General features: G+C 42.0%; 3 protein-coding genes across 3 annotated transcripts; 2 read left to right on the forward strand and 1 right to left on the reverse strand.

Moving 5' to 3' along the window:
* Positions 1–890: 890 nt before the first annotated feature.
* LOC100821362 (protein LAX PANICLE 2) lies at positions 891–12,241 on the forward strand. The gene is made up of 4 exons (XM_003579602.4): positions 891–1,972; positions 2,172–2,222; positions 2,391–2,463; positions 11,500–12,241. The coding sequence occupies exons 1-4, from the start codon at positions 1,281–1,283 to the stop codon at positions 11,659–11,661; spliced, it is 978 nt and encodes a 325-aa protein (XP_003579650.1). The 5' UTR covers positions 891–1,280; the 3' UTR covers positions 11,662–12,241.
* Positions 12,242–12,429: 188 nt separating this feature from the next.
* Positions 12,430–13,693, reverse strand: LOC112269512. Its single transcript, XM_024456365.1, has 3 exons — positions 13,274–13,693; positions 12,813–12,871; positions 12,430–12,745 (listed from the first exon to the last, which is right to left on the reverse strand). The coding sequence occupies exons 1-3, from the start codon at positions 13,544–13,546 to the stop codon at positions 12,697–12,699; spliced, it is 381 nt and encodes a 126-aa protein (XP_024312133.1). The 5' UTR covers positions 13,547–13,693; the 3' UTR covers positions 12,430–12,696.
* A 1,664-nt stretch (positions 13,694–15,357) lies between these two features.
* On the forward strand, positions 15,358–21,435 carry LOC100821667. Its single transcript, XM_010241538.3, has 13 exons — positions 15,358–15,614; positions 15,717–15,827; positions 16,508–16,605; positions 17,002–17,088; positions 17,204–17,334; positions 17,418–17,490; positions 17,584–17,629; positions 17,733–17,842; positions 17,965–18,072; positions 18,171–18,230; positions 19,664–19,725; positions 19,881–20,193; positions 20,734–21,435. The coding sequence occupies exons 1-13, from the start codon at positions 15,431–15,433 to the stop codon at positions 20,953–20,955; spliced, it is 1,605 nt and encodes a 534-aa protein (XP_010239840.1). The 5' UTR covers positions 15,358–15,430; the 3' UTR covers positions 20,956–21,435.
* The last annotated feature ends 344 nt before the right edge of the window (positions 21,436–21,779 follow it).

Below are 21,779 nucleotides of genomic sequence, written 5' to 3' on the forward strand. Positions count from 1 at the left end.
AAGCATTTTCGTCAGAACAAAAAAGGGCTAAATATTATCAGACATGTCAACAAATGTGACTTTTGTGGTCGCACGTATGATTTGTGGAGTAGCCCCGACACCGTCGATGCATACCAATGCTCGAAGATCGGGCGAAAATTGCACGAAGATAGTGTTGAATCCTGAAAAAAAAAAGGGTTTGGTGAAACTAGGCATCGTCATTTAGCCTAAACTTGCATTGTCATAAGTTTGCTGGGCCACGTACCAACAAAGTTTATAACGTGGTCCAGGAGTCCAGCCCAATTGCACAAGGTTGGTTCCTCCAAAAAAGAATATGCAAATGACATCGTTTCTCTTCCCTTACTAATTATTGTTTCCTTTCTTTTTAGTTTTGGGAAAACATTTTCAATCTCACTTCTGAAATTTCTTACAGCTACTGCTAGTAGTTTTACCCGGCGTTTATATTTCTGGAAATATTATTTGGTCGAGTCTGGGAGCAAGATTCGAGCAATTGTGGGCTTCCTATGTCATACTGAAGCTCGTACCTTTTGCATTATTTTCTTTTCGTGTCATTTGGTTTGGCAAATCGGACGTGCCGCCGTGTCGGTGATTCTCGGCATGCAAAGCCCGGTTGACCAGCCCAACCGCGCAGAAACCCCCACGGAAGCACATGTGCCGCCACGTCACGCAACACAAGGAGGGCTAAGGAAAACAAACATTTTTTTACCGCAAGGACGACCCCACCGTAGGGTAAAGGTAAATCATGCTACACAAGCTGCCGCGTGGGGCCCGTGACTCGCGACTGCTCTTTCTTCCAAGGAAGCCCCTGCACGGCGGGGCTATTCGCGCTAGACCACCCGCGCTTAAATATCTGCCTGCAGCTTCTGTTCTTTTTGTCCCTGCGAGCCGCGAGGACCCAAAAGTTAAAAAGAAAGCCAGAGAGAGGAGAGCAGGGGCAGAGCGCTCCCTCTCTCTCTCTCTGCCGCCCCTCGCGAACTATTTGATCTGCTAACCGAGGTCTCTCTCTCTCTCCGTCTTTTGGTGCCTCCGTGCCATGCTGCTACTGCTCCTCACTCTAGCTACTTCTCCTCGCGTGCCCACCTAATACACTCTATCTGGCTATCTTCTTCTTGGTCTTGGTCGTCCTCTTCCTCTGATCGATCTCCTGTGGCTGAGCTACGCACGTGACGCGTCTCGATCGATCTCTTGTTCGGAGGGATTGTTGCATAGGAGGGTTGGCGTGCGAGCGCTGGGCCGGGCCGGGCCGGCCGGGCTGATGGCATGAACCGGCGGCGGCCCGGATGGTCCCGGCTCGGAACCTGCAGCTGCTCCGGGACGAGCATGGCACGCCGCCCTTCGTCGCCCGCGGCGTGGACGCTGTGACGGCGCAGCCGCACCACATGGCCCAGGAGCCCATAAACCAGGAAAGCCCAAAGCCGCAGCAGCACCAGGTTCCTCCCCAGGAGGAAGAGGACGAGCAGCCAGCTGTGTTGCCGCCGCCGCAGCCCGCGGGCACCAGCGGGAGCAGCAGCGGAGGAAACAGCAGCAGCAACGGCGGCGGCGGCGGCGGCGGCGGGGATTGGCTCCGTCTCGGCCTCGGCCCTAGCGCTGCTGCTTCTGCTTCCGGAACAGAAGCCGACCTCTTCGCCGCGGCGGACCGCGGGCCGCGCCAGGAGATGCTCGTGCTCCCGGCCTTGGACATGCCCATGCCGCCGGGGGCCTTTCCGCGGCCCGGCATTCCGCAGGCGTCGATGCAAATACCCGACGGTGGGCCGCGCGCCGGCCCGCCATGGCAGATGCCGCCGTGGAGCCCCGCGCAGCAGCACCAGCAGCAGCCGTTTCTTCTCCCGTTTGCTCATCAGGCGCAAGCGCAACGCGCGTTCTACGCGCCCGGCTCCACGGCGAGCGCCTCCGGCTTCGACACGATCAGGGTCGTGCTGCCTCCGCCGGTGCCCGCCGGCGTCTGGTTCGTCCTCCAGGCCGCGCCCCACCAGTGAGTGTATATACTCTTGCTGCATTTTAGCTAGCCTCTTTAATTTGTAGCTCACGCGAGCATTTCATGTGTTCAAAATGCAGACTCTTCATCTGCATCTTCTTAGACTTATTGCTTCGATTCTTCTTTCTCGCCAGAAATAAGCTTATTTGTTCGGTGTTTACTTGACTTTCTGTTATTGCCACATTGATTTATGCAGAGGGAGGGAGCCGTTCTTGCCTCAGATTCCAAGAAGCTACTTACGGATCAAGTAATTCTACTGCCGTCTCTCCTCTTTCTTTACAATCTGAATTCGTTGCTGTCATATCTTGCATTTGCATTCTGTGAACTCCCTGTTCTTTTTTTTCCTTCTAAATTACAGTATGAAAATATGAGGGTTTAACAAGCTTTTTTCTTCATACTTTTCGATACTTTTCAGGGATGGGAGGATGCCAATTAGATTGTTGATCAAGTACTTAGTTAACAAGCTTGGATTGGAAGACGAATCAGAGGTATTTATACTCAACATCTACAATTCCAATATCCGTTCTTGAAGCATTTGCGTTTTATCCCCCCCTCCCCGGCCTTTTGTGTTATGCTCGATTTTTTTTAGTCCCAAGGTGCATGTTTCCCCCCTTGCTTTTTCCAACATCGCTGATGAAAAGAACATTACAGCTAGAAAAGGGACGACTTGTACCATACGGGGATGTGGGACTAGAGAAAATAAAAACATTATACATATGCCTGCTCTCCTGCTAGCATTATTAATAAAATGCTAATTAAGCATGGCACTAAGGGGGGGGGTGTTCCTATTGTAGGTGAGGGGTGTGCGTCTTGGATGGCACATCATCCCCTCACCACTCGACAAGAACTCCTCCATCCATCTATCCATCCTAGAGAGAGAGGGAACAAGAGAGAAAGTAGTGAGATGTTGTTAGTAAGATGGTTAGTTATCACTGGCCAGTGTTGTGTTGGATCGATTGGACTTTACTTGTTTCTTCTTCTTGCCCTCTGGGTGCATGCAAACACACAGAAGCTATTATTTATAGCTTAGCTTACGGAGCCTCGGCTCGGCTAGCTACTAGTAGTAGAGCTTAGCGCTCACACGCCTTTCTGTTCTTTCTTTTCCTATGCACCGTAGGGGCCAGGAAATGGCCAAGGAGCTCATCATTGCCTGAGCCCTTTTATCCCCACTGCAATGCCTCAAATGGCTAGTACTAGCATGCATGCACCAGAGGCTGCAGGGCTATGCTCACATCTAGGACACAGGAGTAGGCATATATGTACATACATGTAGTCAAGACTCAAAGAGCTACTAGTGTGTGCCCTCCTCTACATCTGCTGCCTGTGTTTCAGTGTTTGTGTGGGGTTGTGTTTGTGTAAAGCTTAGCTACTAGCATTGTGATTTGTGAGAGATGTGTAGATGGTGCCCTAGCTAGCTAGAAGAGAAGAAGAGCAAAAAAAAAAAATGCTCCTTCACCTACCATGCATCACTGAAAGCTATGCACCATCCTCACCATATGGAAGCATCAAGTAGGGCTTTCGAGTGTCTGTGTGTGAGAAAGAGAGAGAAGGATATATAGTGTGTGTATGTGTACGTGTACACGAACAACGTACACGCACCAACACAAACACAAACACACACCATGTTTTGCTCCATCACGTACAGGGATGGATCCTTTTCATTATGACCTGGAGATCTTGCTTACTTTTGCACTCGATAGGCCTGGCTATCAAGCCTGCAAAATGTTCTCAGTAACTGCAATGATACAATAGGCTTCTTTTTGTTCAGGAGTACGTACACGCATATAGAAAAAATCCATAATAAGTATACTCTAGCTAAAAAGTCGTTTTTCTTATCCACATTTCTTTATGTTAATTATGTTCACAAATTAATGGACCTTTTATACTTTCCTAGCGACTAGCGAGCTATACTACTACCGTGCGTCCGTGCCTGCTTGCTGTTTCTGTGATGAATCTCAAAGAGCGCTACTACGTACTATCTGGCCAATCTTATATGTATGCCGTACCCCGGCCAATGATGAAAGGAAAGATGGGCTAACTTTTGACGTGACTAATTAATGCATATACTGAATATATGCAACAACTTAGTGACGCCCATAGATCTATGTATTTAAATGTCGACGGTACAAAGCACTGCATGCGTTTTTTTTTTAATTTTCCGGTTTTGAAAGTCTTCAAAGAAAAAGGAACAATGACATATACTGAATATATATATACAAGTCTTGAACGCATCAGGATCCTACTCTTCAACTCTATAAATCATGTATTATTATATGGCTACAAAATTGACTCAGTTCTGTGAAAATTCACGTATTTATGTAGTTAATTTATCGTGCACTTATATTTCTAGAAATTGACTAGCTAACCAAAACCACATGCCCTTCTTAGTGCCAAATAGTACGTATTTGTTGTAGTGTGTGACTTTGCATTTGTGTAGAAGGTCAAATCTCTGCTTGGGGTTGTATATGCACTCAACAAGTCAACAGTCACCACCGGCCAGAATTTTCCATTTAACAAAGAGCTCAGCAGAGAACGTAGGAATGAACATACATATCCCATCCGATCCATAACAAGTGTCGTCGATTTAGTTCAACTTTGCACTAAATCAGCGACACTTATTATGGATCGTAGGGAGTATCAAATAGAGATTTTTTTTAAAGATCAAATGGAGTATAATATATAATAATTCCAAAATTTATCAAATCCTCGTCTCTGATTTAGGAGCTCAGTGGTACTGTACTCCATACAAGCATGTATTAATTAAGACAGAGACCAGTAGATAACAACAAGATAAGGCAAACTACTGCTTGATTTGGATTGGCTCAATTTTCGTGTTCTTATATAAAGGAATGCCGAACGGCAACCTATACATTTTTATACCCTCCACATGTAATCGATGTTACTAATTGTACAATCTTGCACATAAACATTATCAAAAAAGTTCACTTGCTTTGAAATATCTTCGGCTAATGCATCATTTTAAGGGGTTAATTACAATATTGATCGAGTATATATATATTGTAGAAATGCAATCCCTAAGTAGCCAGTATTCTTCTACTAGCCTCTAACGAAAATTCCTGAATTTTAAATACAGAAAGCTTTGAAAAACAAATTAGATCCAGAAAATACACCCAAGGATATTGAAAAAAAAATGTTCTTAGCAAAAGGTTAAAGTATTATCTCTTCGCAGTTCGCAATATTAAAGGGCGTATGAAGCCATTCAATCATCTATAACCTATATATCATCACTATTGTTAGCTATCTATCAGCATGCATGCACGCACGATGTAGTAGTACGATTGATATGCTTAATCAGAACATACATGCAACTTGATGTAGGAAATATGCTTATTGTTTGCATAATTATCATCTGCTCCTGAATGGCCTCGCTTAACCGTCGGCATGCATAACAAATTCACTCTTCGTCTTATTATCTCTTGCAAAAGATGCCATGCAAATAAATATTTCGAGGGTCAACTTTGTCTCTACCAGCCAATTTTACTTTTATATATCTGAACTTCAATAATTAAGGAGGTTCTTCTCTAGAAAGAGACGGTGATGATTTTACTAGGTTGAAACGTGTGCCAGTCTTTAGTAGTGAAAGTTCCTCATGACTAGGGATGCGTGTTTGATTTAACAATCTACGCAGAATATGGAATGTAGCCATGCTTTGATTAGGATAATATGTAGTAGTATTAATCAGAGCTTAGTGGTTCTTAGCTAGCTAATCAAAAGATTCCATCTGTTCATGGATGACTTAATATACTAACACATCATGCATGCACCAAACGGCTCTTCCACTTTATATATGCATATATATAAATTGTACTTTCTTCTTTGTCTCTAGTAGTTTGATGCTCTTTTCCTCAATTGCTATCTTAGTCATTCACTTAATATGGCACGCATCTAGCCTTCGTTTCAAAATGATTTTAAGATGATTTTTTTTGTAAAGATCAAATCCAATGCACCTATATTGTGTCTCGTGTAGATTATATAGTTGTCAAGTCATTATATTAACCTGGTGACCATATATTTGTGTTTAATTTCTCCTATTTGTATGTTGTCAAATTTGCCAGTCTGCATGTGCAACGTTAGCAACTTTTACAGATATCAACCGACAATTTTGGCATGTACATGCATCGATGAAGCCTCGTTGCTTCATCAGTTCAATTAATGATCTATATAGTAATATACTACCGTCATGCTATCGTTGAGCTTACCTCACTTAAGCGTGCATGCACCCTGTGGAACCACCAGCAGCTACAAGTTCCATAGATTCCTATCAGATCGACAAAGCCTAAGAGTAAGGGAAGGTCAGATAGCTTAGTTATCTAGCTTTTGGTTGTGTGGTTAGATGACAAATCGTAGAACCTTAAGTGGGGTGCACTTTGTGTGTGGAATAGTTTCACTACACATGCATGCATGTGGACCCACCTTGCTAGCCAATGAAATGGATCCACCACGTACATCACTAGTTTTTATGCCCATATGATTGGTTTCCAGAAGATCTTGAGAAATTAAAAAAAAAATGTGCATGGGGGCGGGGGCCATGCAAAAATGTGTGCATAGTATAGAGAGAGCGAGAGAGAATAATGCCAAGTTGGTGAAGGGTGAGGCATCTCAATGAAAGGGAATAGACGGAAGCACAAAAGCCAAATGGACCACTAACTACTACTAGGACTGGTCTGCAATTCCCTCGCATGCATGCATGCCTTGGATCGGACGTATCGTGCTTAGTTTCTAGCTATGGATTAAGAGGGAAGCACTGCACTTCACACAAGGAGCCGTGGAGAATTAACTGTAGTTAATTTAATTAGGGCACTGAAAATATATTTCTAGCTTTAATTCACCTCCAGTAATCGATCTCCCAATATAGCGCTATATATGGACTGGGGGACCATGTGCATATATGCTGTACTCCTTGTTTTTTTGTAGAAAGAGTGGTTACCTAGCTAGCTAGAAGGGCGGCAAGTTGCAGTGATTTAGTTTATTTATTTATTTTCAGGATAAGTAATTAACTGAGCACTTTCGTTGGTGCACCTACCAATTTGCCAATTGGAATTAAGAGAGGGGTTTAGCTGAGAAACGTACCAACCAGAACAAGATCTACTAATAATTTAAGCACACCTGAATCACTATGATGTGCAGCATTAATTGCATGCACGCCTCGTCCCTCCAACTATTAGCAGCTAAAACTGCACCCGTACTTAACCAGTAATCAAGTACGTACAAGCCCCCACGATGATTAAATTACGGAGAAACTAAAGGCTGGAGCGTTAGTTGAAGGGTACTTGTTTGTGGCCATGGCTAGCTAGAAAATATTCCCTAGCCAGGGCTAAGTGTTTATTATGCAGTATATGCATAATGACATGCAAATATATATGCATCATGTTCATGCATGCATGCCACCAAGCTAGCCAGCAACCAAAACATGAATTGATCTGTATATATAAGCTCTCCTCCTATGTGTGTAAGTCATTAGTTGGTTGGGACCTAGCACATCAGTCGACCAATTTAAGTCCATCAATCAATTTCTCTGCAATATGTGCAAAATCCTGTATTACTCGGTCCCCTCTCCTCTCATGATCATAAGTATTATTTCCCTGATCGGCTGACCCTAAGTAAGTACTCTTATATGTATATGAACATAAATATAGGAAATTATCGTACCAGCTAGTGACTCGTGATTAGACTAGTAGTAGTGGCAGTAGTAGACGACTACCATTAGTACTTAGCAGCGGTAGCTCGTGGGTCACATTGATGTAGCTAGGTGTGCTTCTTCGGGGGCAAATTAAGGGACGTTGGACGTTTTGCCGGCCGCGCACCCATGCGCATATATGTGCATCATGGGTCACAGGATGGCAACCCCAAATCAGTGTGGCCAGCTATACTTTGTAGACCGTGGAATTTTATTTAAGGGGGTGTCTATTTGACATAAATTTTACACGAATCTCAATGATCGAATCAAAAGGTTGTGATCATCGACTAAGAAATAGTTATTTCTCAGTCACCTAAAAAATAGCAAAACCGTTTATTTAAATGATGCTTATATTGTCGATGCCAAATTTGGCTTGCAAATTAGTGATAACATGCTGCTGTTACAACTAGTACAACCACCTAAACAGCACTAGTGATCGTTCCTTTTTCTTATAGTTTGGATGCATAGGATAAGAAGATTTTATACATTAACACTAGCTAGCTGCCTAGCTATGCAATCAGATTTTATATAGTATAGAAAACTTCTGTACGAAATTACACCAATAATCCAAAGGAATCAAATTTGATACGCACACATAATAGTTTTTGACTGCATTAATTTAGTGGACGATTGCTGTAAGGACTAAGGACCGATCCATGAATTAATGCATGCATGATCGTACATACAATTGGCGCGCATGATATGATAGCTAGCTATCATGGATTGGCTTATAATGGTGAACATGGCCTTAAGGTTTGCAATATTTATAGTGATCTATGGGGTCTTTAAATAATTCTGCTTACTGCCAAAGTGTTGGGCACGTCTAATAACGTCATATACGCACGATAGATGCGGCTAAAGATTCGCGCTTGGTATATAATTTGCTAATCAGTATATCTAATTAATAGGTGTTCCTTTCTTTTTGTAGTTTTGTTGTTAGTGTGGTGGTACATGATTAGGCTTTTATATATTATTAGTAACCCTCTGTCTAACTTGGCTTTGTGTGATTGGTAGTTACATTCCAGGCAGAAAAATGCACGCTCACATGATCATGTTAGACCTAGCACTAGGGCTTATTATTGTTATGCCTATTGTCTTATAGCCAGTTTGGACCTGATGGAAATTTTTGATGGTTAGGACAATCGAATTGACTTTAGCTAAATTTGATCTCATATCTCCGTGCGTATCTTTGGGGACTTGTGTAAATTATAGTTTTCTAAAACAAGAGCAGGTTCACTACGAAAATGAATTACTTCGTAGTTAAATAAGAGGGTTTTGCACTTCGAAACATCATATTGGGCCGGCCACGTGCAGACATGCTGACCTCACAGTATTACATAGTAACTATGGTAACCTTTTTACATAACTTTCCCTGTCTAAAATAAGTACTCATTCTACAACTGAAAAACTCTGATGGCTAGGATAGCTAAGATAGTTAGGCTTCAGCCGAAAAATCAGTGAACTTCCTTAGTTCCGGTGGAAACCAAACTTCTTAATTAAGTTGATATTTTCTGCCTTACATATCCTGTTTTGCTTGATTGTAGTAGTATGGTGTAATTAAAAAAATAACTAGACTTACTATTATTGATTTGTAGTTGTGATTTCTATCTGGAAACTGATTTGAGACTGAACATTGACTTCTGAACACTACTGAACACGTATAGATGGTACTCCTCAGGTTGGGTTATCTTCATTTATGAATTAGTTCATTGCGCAAAGCTTGGTGTGTGAAAAAACCGTACCACATTGGAAGTGTAGAGATCAAGATTCTATTCAGTTCCATTCTTTGCTAACCTTAATTTGCACGATCTTGAGTTACATTTATGACTATTCAACTTTTTACCCAATCAGTATGAGAACAACTAGCTAGTGCAGATTTAATTTACGTTTAATCCAATTAGATGCTTTGAGTCACACATACAAGATGTTAGGAGATACTCCCTCTGTCTGGGTTTATAAGGCCCACACGTTTTCCTAAATCACCAATTTGACTAAAGAAACATAATTACATGACAAAATAAATAAATCATAAAAATTTCTTTCGAATACGAATTTAATGGTATAGTTTTTGTGCAATACAATACATATTTAGATCATCAAATTGATAATCTGGAAATATGCGTAGACCTTATAAACCTGAAATAGTACCATGTTTATAACATCTTGACCAATGAAAATAAGCCTCTCGGTGAGGTCACTGATCCATACGTGATTGTCTGGAGGTAGGTAGTAGGTATGCCGTATTTCTCATATATATTTCTAGGACCACTGATATAATGATAAAGGATATGTATGTACAACAAAAATACGTTGATATTGATGGTGGTTTTGATATGTGTACTTCTTGACTCATGCAAGGAGACGTACAAGCAAGTACTTGCACTGTACATTGTGTGAAGGATGTTTTCCTGAAATTTTTCAAAATCATTCGAATTGGAAAAAAACATGGAATTGAAGTGTAGTGAACTGAATTTACAAGGATTATAGTTAAGATTACCTCATGAGGGAGATCATTTTTTTTCCCAGAAGTAAAAACTCTGATTTATTGACACCGACATGGAAACATAAAAACAGTGTGTCAGGCCAGATAACCATTTTCACTTGAGCTGGCGTTGGTTACTACATGGATGCATTGTATGGGGACGGAGGCTGAAAGGTTAAGGTGCTTCAACTTGCAAATATGTGACCACAGAGGAGCCCCATTCATCCTTCATGCATCTACTCTAGGTGCTGTACTGCATACTGCCATAAACCTGCCATTATCCTTGGGACCAATTATCAGATCGATTCACGCTTATTAATCAGTTCGCTTTCAATATTTTAGAGAGTATGAATCGCGAGGTCCATTTTAGGCTCTGTATCACGATCTGCTGTCATTGTCGGCAATGTCGGTGGTGCAATATCATCTATAAATCATAATCAGGAGTAGGGCCGCATGTCCTTGTCATGCCATGGAAATGGCATGTTTGGTAGAGCAGCACGGTCAGAGAAGCTGGAGTGCTTGCACGCTCTTGTTGGTCAGTTTTGGGAAGGAAGAAGAACCATTAGATTAATCAGCATCCTTTGGTAGATTAGGTTCAGTAAGTTTTTTGTTTTAGCATGGATGGACACTCATTTTTAGGACTTCACCCGTTGACTTGATCCCGAGGTTTTGATTAGTTAAAGCAAGTGCATTCATCCATGGACAGGACAAGTAATAAATTAGAGTAGGCAAGAGTTAATGTAGTTTGGCATCTCAGATCTGTGCTTGCCATTGCAATTGCAAGCACGTTTAGTATAGTTTAGCTTTGGTTGGTTGGGGTTGGCATCTCACATGTGGCTGTGGAGGAGAAGGTAATGAAATGCCATCATCAGAAACTAACAGGGGAATCAGACATCAGCATCAGGCATGCATAACTTGGACCTGCCTGCTCTCTTTTGTATTGTACTTTCCGAAAATAGGAAAGTACAATACAAAATAGAGCAGGCAGTCATGGAATGGAATTGCAATGTATGTTTGTGTGGTTGCACAAAGAAAAAGTCCCATCACATCACTATGTTCCTCTCACCAGAAGCAATGCAATGCAATGCTTCCATCCATCCTCTCACCTCACAGTAATTGATGCCTTACCTTAAAAAAAGCAACAGTAATTGATGTCCTGCTAAACTTTTTTTTTGCTTGACTTGTAACCCACTTGAGTCTTGTTTGTTGATTTGGTCGCGATTCAGTAGCTTCAGTGCATCAGTGTGAAGTCATATGTACATCATGTTGGTTTCTCTCTGAAGAAGTGTAGGTTTTCACTTTCAACACTGAAACTGAATTGAGCAAAATGTTTATATTCTGCAGGTGGAGATTACATGCCGAGGGCGCCCGCTCCTCCCGTTCATGACCCTGCAGCATCTCCGTGACAGCATCTGGTGCCAGAGGGATGCCGTGTCGCCACTGGTTGCACCAGACATGTCGACCGCTAACCACATTATGGTTTTGCAGTATGGCAGAAGAACGTAGTAGACAACCCCCTCCCTTCTGATGTCACTCACAAAATGTAGATTCTACCCCCTCTTTTAACCATTTGCCGGTACGGCTGTGACTGTACCGACAACAGGCGGCATGACGGATGACAATTCCTGACCGCCTGGGATCGCGCTGCTGCTGATCTATTCATGAACCACAAAAGAGAAGGTTGTGGAATGGAGTTTTTTTCACTTGACAAACGGCGAGGTAATTCATCGGCACACTGGAGGCTGTTCCTTGGCCACCCCTTTTATATACAGGCTTGTTTTCTCCAGTGAATTATGAGAGAAAGCAGCTTGGAAGCTGCCTGACAGGATTAGATCAAATCAAAACTGTGAGAGGAAGGGGTTTCACTGAAGAGTGCACTTCCAAGTCATTTTGGCCCTCACTTCACCTGATTTACTAATTTCAGATTCCAGCTGTCACATTTTGTTCTCTGGTGCCTGCTTCTTTTCTTTGTGTTGGAAGAAGGCCATGTTCCCCTTACTAAAGACCTTCAGAGAACAAACTTGACATCTCACTGAGCATTTTATTTGTTCATGACTTGTCCCTTGAAGCTCTTATTTTTGTTTCAGTGGTTTGTGCCACAGAAATTCAGTTGGTCTACACAATTTGTAGCATCTTTCAGTTCAGAGATTTGTCAGTTGCTCTACCCTTCTAACTTTACCCAGCAATTTCTGTCTCTGATGAAAATAATACATCAGATATCTGTTGCAGAGAACACCAAAGATTTCATTTCACATAATGCAACTATGCAATACAAACACTGACATAAACATCCATATCCCATCAAGCTCTCAAGGACAAGGTGAAATGAGTCTGCATAATCAAATTCAGAAACATTCACGCACCACTATGATGGAACAAAAGCCAAGACAGAGCACCGGCTCTTTTTAGAGTCGGAGCAGGATAATACAGCAAGTAGTACAAATAAATTAGAGCGAGTGCTAATCAAGAATTGAGGTAGTATAACCAGATGGAAAGCTACACCACATGAGACGTCAATGTGTCACCGAATACCCTTCACAGTCAGTCAGGAACCAACCAGTACAGGGTCGCCATCGCCAGTATGATGCTCCTGCTGAGACGATGAGGTGAGGTCAAGAAACTCCAAAGCACAGACAGACAGACAGAGATACACGTACCAGGCATTGCAACGCACACTGCTGCTGAGAAAGACAAGTTGATCGGCGCAGGATAAACGCTATTAAAAACAGAATAAACACGATTAAGACAAGCTGCTGAGCTTCCCAGCAAGCAGCATTAAGGCAATGTATAGTACTACGGAGTACGTAAGTTAAAACTCAGCAAGATGGCTTAAAAACCGGGATTAGCTGGCTTGCGCGTGCGCTCTTGACAGTTGACAAGGCCACCTTAACAACCACATTTCTGAACCTGAACCATAGACCTGGTTGGCAATTCAATTGGGATAATGATAACAAGCAACAAGGTTTGTAGTTGTTGGTTTTGGTGCCCTCTCTTCTCTTTGATTGCTCGCTCACAACGCAGAGAAACAAGGAAAGAAACGTGGCGTCAGTACTCACTACTCAGTAGCAAAACCGAGGCGGCTCTCAGAATAACGTTATCAAGGGAAAACGAAGTGTACCTGCATCTTCATGCTCCACATGGCCTCGGTAGTATGTTTCAGTACATCAGCCAAGGTAAGCTTGACATCATCAGATTGGTCCATTTTATTTCCAGTTGTGTTCTTCAGTTCAGGTAGATTGTAGTATTCCAGAGACACCAGAATGATCAGGTAGAGCACTGCATGATAGAAGGTTCTTTGCACACTGCAAATCACACACATGATAAATGTGCCCACTGATGTGCACCCGGCAGCGAGTAATAGTAGTAGTTCAGATTGATTATCACGAGGCATTGATTTAAGATGGAATGAGCTCCCATGTTGCAACTAAATAGGACTCGCATTGATTTAAGATGGAATCACGGAAAACACGGAGAAGAAACAAAGCTAGCTAAGATACGAGACTGTTCCACCCACCGCATCTTCTGTACGAACTGCAAGTGGATGCTCATGCTTAATTGCTGCATTCATCAAAGCTTAACAAAAATTAATTAGAAGTTAAAGACAATATACGTGCCTACAAGCTTCTGATTATAGGTGATGCAAAAAGGATGGCTTGTCAAATCATGTACGAGTGCTATATTGATGAAGATGATGATTCAGCAGTACACTGCAGGCTGCAGCTTGCTTGGAATCCATGCAACGGTCAAAGACCCCCAGAGACCATATCTGTGTAAGCAGCATGTGTGCAATTTATGATCATGTACTTGCTTTAAGTCTAGAGAACCAAAAGTACTTGGTGTAAAAGCATTTCCATTTACAGTGCAGCACGCACTAGTGAGTAGTGAAGTTCACAATTCACATTGCTTGAATAACTAGAACAGAATCGGCTAAGTAAGAACTATCTGGAAAGAAACAGATCAGATGACAACGAGATGTCTTTTCCTCCCAGAATATTGTGTAATAACTTATACATGGTCCCTGCAAAAAAAATAAAAATGGACAGAGATATTTCAATTTGTGGTAAACCCATGGCAGAGCTGTGAACAGGTGTCGGGAAACAGGAGATGGCAAGGCCATCAACCTTGATGGCATATGTGTGTAACGATGTATGTCAGGACATTGACAGATCAACAGCCATTCTGGCATACTCTTGAAGAGAAGCTATATGCAACATGCCACTAGGGAGCTAAAACGACACCAAATCATGCATGTTTTTCGCATACTGAAAGCCACTGAACTGAGTGAGTGATAGAGGAAAAGTCTTATGATTCTAAGAGAGCCTCTAAACCGAGAACACCTTTTGTTGGAAAAGAAAGGAATATCTCACCATCTTTCATCATTCAGTTCTACGTCTGCGTCTGTTGCTTTGCTTTAGGACGCTACTGTGCTGTCATAATATATCCTAGTGATCGCAGCACAATTTTTCCATGTTCTTCTCAAAATGAGCCTCACAATGTGATCTAAAGCAATTCATTACAATGACAAGTCTCTAAGGTGGACACATGCATGGGCCTATTGAAAAGTTGCACAGCATGATCAGACTGCAGATATGTGCTTTGACACAGAAACACTACTACGTAATGAGCCGGTCACTGGTGCAGCCCGTTTGTTACATGTTAAATTTTCTAAAACTATAGTCAAAATAGGTTTATTCACGTCAGCTACAAGTCTCACGGCCTATTTTGTTGGTCCTTACATTGACTTGTCGTTCGAGCCATCTTATGCCGACTTGTCTTTCGATAATATGACGAGGATTTTGGATTATCTTTTGATCCATTTATTTAATTTTTCCATAGTAGCACCTGTCTTAAGCGTGCTTAGCATAGGGAAATCGGATTCATTTTCTTTATTGTTACTTATCGCCTGGTAATTTGGGTTGCTTTAGAATTGAATCTTGAATTACTAATAGCAAATTCATGATCTTGAAAATTTTTAAATGACGAGCTTTCATGTTAGAATGAGATGGTTTAATTTGCATTAATCTATGGTTTGATTTTTTTCCCATTTCAAGCCTTTGCTAGCCTTAAGCATAGAAATTGGTCGAGCGACGTGGAAAAAGTGAATGGGCTGAGGCTAGGCCCATTTGGAAGGCCTGGGCCCCTGCGCAGCAGCACAGGAGAGGCGTGTCGTATCGTATGGCGTCGCATATTCGCGTTCTTGGTTTGCCTATCTCATCCCCCTCGCGCGCTCGCTCGCGTGAGCCGCCGCCGCCGCCGCTGCCCCCTCCTTACCGGAATGGCGCTGCGCTCGCCGGAGCTTCGCTTCGCTGCCACCTCGGGGCTCGGCGCGCTCTCCCGGCCGAGCCGCCTCACGCCCTCGCCCCTTGCCGCTCTCGCTACTCCGCGCCGACGACGCCGCGGCCCGTCCCCGTCCCCTTCTCCCTCGCCCTCCGACTCCAATCCATCGACCGCCTCCGCCGGTAATTATACGTTCCCTCTTCAGCGGATGCTCTGTTGTTCTGACGGTGGCGGTGCTACACCGTGTGTTCGCTTACCTGCCGAACGGGCTGGGTTTTGTGCAGACGACACGGAGGGGCCCGAGTGGAAGAAGGTGAGCGCGAAGAGGTTCGGGTTCAAGGAGTCCATGATCCCCGACGAGGCATGGAACGTCCTCCACCGCCTCCGCAGCAGAGGTGCTTCTTGGTTTAGGTCTTGTCGTCCGCTTACCGTGGAAACACTGCAATGTTACTACTACTGAATTCGAGTCAATATTTCAATATTTCTCATACACTCAGACTGATTCCTTTCCAGCCCGAAAATAAATTTTTGGGGTGAAAGGTTATTCCTTTAGAGGCAACTATGAGTTTCCAGTTAATTTGTGGCAACATTCTAGTTTAGTACTTGCATGTTGATGTGTAAGAACAGCTGGACCGGTAGATGCTAGTAAAATAGAGGATTCCTTTATTTTCCATGAAATGCTTGCGTGACCATTCAAGGGTAAATGGTACTCCCTCCGTGCCATAATTCTTGTCTCAAATTTGCCCAAATATGGATGTATCTATTCCTAAAAAGCGTCTAGATACATGTAATATTTCGACAAGAATTATGTGACGGAGGGAGTACTAAATAGGTTAAGAAATGTTTCTGGCAAAATATTCTTATTGCTTACTACATCTTGTAAAAAAGTTTAGTTCCATTGTGTTTCCCTGCTCTTAGCCAGGCACAAAATTTAGTAGTGTTTTTTTTCCTTTTTATTCTAAGACCATAACACAATGATAAGTGAATATTTTATGTTTTCAGGTGGAGTATCCATTGGAGTTGAACTTTTCAGTTATTGCACTCGGGGTTAGTGATATTTTTCTGTGTTGTGCAGGATATGATGTGTACCTGGTTGGTGGTTGTGTTCGAGATCTCATAATGAAGAAAATCCCAAAAGATTTTGACATAATAACGACAGCTGATCTTAGGCAGGTTATAACTCAAATGGCGAGCATACTATTTTGTGCAATAATTCTATTAAAAAAGAAATTGGCTAGTCATGTGGAATATATTTAGGAGCTAATGTTTCTACTGAAATGTGGTGTTTGTAATACTTCTTGAATAATTTTGCAAAGGCTGACTGTAACAAGCATAGGTAATGTGTTTTCTGTATATTTGGTACATGCAGAAATAAAGTGATACTTTAAGGATGCATCTATCCGTAATATGTGAAGTGCCTAAGAAAAACTATACTTCTTTGAACTTTACTTTTGCGTATGTTGTCATATTTTGTAGTTATGTTGCAGAAGAAATTGTCAACACTTTTTTTGAGATGGCAAAATAAGACAGATACTTTACCAATAAAGGAACTATTTTGAACTCCTGCAGGTGAAAGACACCTTTACAGGATCAGCTGTAATAGTTGGAAGGCGTTTTCCCATAGTTCATGTACATGACAATAATTCTATTGTTGAGGTTCGTATACATTGTTCCTGATTTGGCTTGATATTTTGAGTTGGCAATCATTGAAATATGTTTTCTTTCACACAACATATGCAGCCAACTGGACATTTCTCATCCTTCTTGGCAGGTGTCAAGTTTTAATACTTACGCTAGAGGGTCAAGTGGCAATCAAGCACACACTTCAAAGAGCCCACATTGTAGCAAGAATGATTATATTCGCTGGAAAAACTGCCAAGGGAGGGACTTCACTATAAATGGGTTGGTGCTCCTTGATGTTTATACAATTATACTGGTTTCCATGTTGCAAGCTGCTGCAATTGTCTGAGGTTAAATGTGTGCAGATTAATGTTCAATCCATATTCAGAAAAGATCTATGACTACTTGGGGGGCATTGAAGATATTAAGAAAGCTAAGGTCTGTTGTACTATTTAATACTCTAGTATAGTTGTTTCATCTTGGTCAACATCAATCTTTATTAGTTATGACAACATTTTCCCTGTTAACCAGGTTCGTACTGTTATTCCCGCTGGCACTTCATTCCATGAGGATTGTGGTCAGTATCTGAAGTTTAAATTTGTCTTTTCTTGAATTCTTCCTTAATGTTTTTGCCCTTTCTCTGATCTTTTGGCATTAATACGCAATCGTGTAATTAACAGCTCGTATTCTACGTGCAATCAGAATTGCAGCTCGATTAGGGTTTAGCTTTCCCAAAGAAACAGCTTATTATGTGAGAACTCTTGCCTGCTCTGTGGCAAGACTTGATAAGGTTTGATCCTGATATGTGCAATGTTCCTTCAATTTTGTGAATATTTTGTCTTTTCCATTTGCATTAAAGAAAGCCTGGAAGTAGCACAGATGCATGTCCCTTGATGATTTATTTTCTTGCAGGGAAGATTACTCATGGAGGTTAACTATATGCTTGCTTATGGTTCAGCTGAAGCTTCTTTAAGGTTGCTTTGGAGATTTGGTCTTCTTGAACATTTATTGCCTTTTCAGGTAATGCCATGGTTAGCGCAAAGGCATATCTCAGAATTTGAGTATTTATATTGGTTATTTTGTGTGCTTTTAGCTGATGATTTGGTTGGACTATACAGGCAGCATATTTTTCTTCAACTCATTTTAAGAGGAAGGATAAGGGGACTAACATGTTACTGGTAAGTTTGGTTTTGAGCTATGCACTTTACATGCATTATTTTCATTTGCATAATTGTTAGAGGAAATCAACTCTGTACTACTATGTTTTTTGGAATTATCCGATACACCACTCAAACGTCATCTCTTCCCTGAATACCATTCTGAACTGTGGCTAATGGAGTTTTAAAAGACGGTCACATTTGCCCTCACCTCTTCACTTACACCATTTACTTCCTCCTTTCTCTCTCCCACCCCCATCCTCATCCCGCATTGGCAGTTCACGATGGAGGATAACAGAGGGGAGCTCCGCCTTACACCCGTCAGTGATACCTGCTGCACTGTGCATGGCGGTAGGAAGATTGGAATAGACAGTAGTGTCTTTTTTTTTGCGGGGGGACAGTAGTGTCTTTGGAGCTGAGTTCGTCACTTCTGTGTGGAGCTCTGATCCAAGTCAACTTTGTTGGATTTAAACCATCATACTCTGTCAAACGGTCAAGATCATGGATGGCTTCCTGTGATGGATTACAGGCGCTCAAGATGCTGCCCATGGTGAAGGATCAAGGTTTAGCCTCAGTTGGGCATTGCTGAACTGTGCTGCGCTGAACTTTTTATAATCTGCTGTCGAAAAATACACACGGAAGTAGGGAATAGTTGGTTAGCCAAACACGAAAATAGTGAAAAGCGGGTGAAAAAAACGGGATTATGATAATCCACCGCAATGCCAAACGGAGCCTTAGTGGTTTTGGACTTTTGGGAGAGATGACTGAAACATATTTGGGGCTTGGGTCCTACACTGCTAGTATCTCATTCTTTTTTTGTGCTGCAAACATGGCCTTACTGTGTGAATGATTATAAATTTGTCCGGCCGTCCAGCACACTTCGTCTTCAACCTTGCCTCTGCCACACAAAACTCTTAACATCCCTGGCCACCCCTCTTGAAGCCACCGAAGATCTGTTTATTTTGAATCTCCTCTATTTCGTTGTCATGCTTTGCCATGCATGTCTGTCCTTACATCCAAGATCTCAGCTCTCCTAGCTGTCGGACTTAATCTCGCTCCTGACTGCCTAGTGGGCAGGTGGCACACATGTAGCACATGCCCCATGGCATGGGGTTATTTTTGTTGCGAAGCACAGTGAATAATGGAAGTGGGTTGCAAAAGGACAGCAATAATATTTTGTTGCAACAGAGTGTGACTGGTGTGTTATTTTGGAAAGAGCACGTGGTTTCATGGTATTCCGCGGAATTGCAATTTCTTTAATAGTGAGTTAATTTCCTCTAATAAAAAACAAGACGTGTAATTCACTAATTGGTTTCTAATCTTTTAGCTCTATTTGTTGCAATTTTCGCTAGGTTCAGGTTGAGGCGTTCTTTTTGTTTGAAAGGCAATTCTATGTTTTGGCGGCATGCTATGGATGTTTTTACAATGTTTAAGTTGTTATTGTGTGAGTGCAGATCCTATTTTCTAAGCTGGATAGTTTTCTTGCACCTAACAGGCCATGCCATAACAGTTTATGGTAAGAGTTAAGTTATTCAACTTATCGTCTTTATGCAAGGCAACATTTTATACAGATTCCAAACCTCTGCCATTGCAACTTGCAAAACGTATACATGCTTTTTGAACTCTGATTATTATTTTACTGTGGGATTTACTTGGTTATTGTTAAAACAGGATAAGCATTTTAGCATTTCATGAGGCATTGGTACGCCAACCACGGGATCCTTTGGTGGTGGCCACTTTTGCGCTAGCTATGTACCTCGGAGGTGATCTGTCACTGGCAGTGGATATTGGACAATCAATCAACCGCCGACATGATGCTGGCTTTTCAGAGCTCTTGGAACCCCAGGTTTGGAGTGATAAACATTTAGTAGCTGAAGTGCAAGGACTTGCTACCTCAATGAGGAGGGCATTAACTGAAATGACTGATGAGTATTATGTTGCAAATGCTATGGCAAAAATCCCTCAAGCACCATCCTCAGATCTTGTAAGTACAAAGTATTTCTGCCTTCCATGTTAGTTTATATATTTTCTGTAATCTTTCAAGTAGACCTGTTCAAATGACGGGCTTTTGGCCAGGCCCCCAGCCTAGCCAACTGAGCAAGGGGAAGCCCAAGACCGGTCCAAAGCTGAAATGTCCTGATATTTTTTCCCGAATATCTTCAATCATTGTTGATGTTTTTCAGAGTAGTGGCACATCTAGCTGCATTTCAAGCACACAAGAAAGTTTCGCTGGTTTGGCACAATGTATTAGCACTAATACTCTTTGAGCACAATGTGTTAACATTGGCTTGTCAAGCCGTTCTAATCACTTAGTCATGAATAGGGTGTCCTGAACTAATGAACTGCATACTAACATGTCTTAGTTCTTTACCTCCTTATACATGCAACCATTAGTAGCCCTTGTAGTTGTAGAAATTAACTGCAGCCTTGCTACTAGTATTTTGTCTATTCTAGACACTGATAACTATGATGCCATGTGCTATACTGATACTGGGTTATGCTTGTGGTACATATTCTGTTTTAGGTATTTATCCCACTACAAGCATACCTGAAGGTTCTGAAATTAATCGAGTGTGTTCAACATGGAAAAAAGGAGTGTGGTTATGAACCAAAACGTGATGGAAATATTGATTATCACAGTTTGTCTCATGGTACACCTGCAGAAGTGAGAAATCTCTTCACACTGGTCATCTTTGACACGATATACCCCCCGAACCTCGAGAAAGAGGATGACGACAGCTCTTGAAGATGAGATTTTCTGTGCACGATGAAGCAATACAGGGATTCGCAAGGGACCTTTGCTGCTTAACAGCTTATGCTCTGAAGTTCGGGATGGTTTGCTGCGTAAGCTTCTGGATCCAAGCTTGAGCTGTTGTATCAAATCAGTGCACGATAGTAGATCTTATTGCTGGATCTGACACTCGGAGATAACCTCAGCTTTCATGACCATGATTGGTTTATCATCAGCCTATGGTGAGCCAATCACTGATGTGGCAACTTGGGTTTTCTGGGGCACTTCTCAGATTATCCTGAGACAATAAATCTTTTTGAACTGTAAGTACTGTTAAATTATTGTTCTGATTCTCAGATGATCTTTTTTACATTGGTTTTTAATTGCTAATACTTCATGCCATGCTCATTAATGCCATGTGCTAGTTGGGATATATTTTTGCTAGTAACAAAACTAATGTTTACTGACTGCTTGCATAGCCCCTTTTTGTTATTAGACTTGTTTCCTGTAATGATGTATATTGCACAATTCCATGCATTTGCTAGGGCATTTCTATCTTTCGTGCGTGATACTTGGCCATTATTGGAGTAAGTCGGTGCAGAACATAGCAAATGCAATATGCAAGGCTCATTATATGATGCACAGAAAAGAGAGTGTCCAATGCTTTTATTGTATACTCCAATATGGTTAATATACTCGCATGCTCGCGTAGACGTGAGTTTATACCCATGTAAAGCAGGTTGCCAGAGCCCAGATGAGTTCCTGATTCCCCATTCCCACAATTTCATTTGTGCATGAAATGAGGAACTTGTTAGCTTCCCAGTTGCGGCCATGAGAGT

This window comes from Brachypodium distachyon, chromosome 5, assembly GCF_000005505.3.
Source record: "Brachypodium distachyon strain Bd21 chromosome 5, Brachypodium_distachyon_v3.0, whole genome shotgun sequence".
Lineage (NCBI taxonomy): Eukaryota > Viridiplantae > Streptophyta > Magnoliopsida > Poales > Poaceae > Brachypodium > Brachypodium distachyon.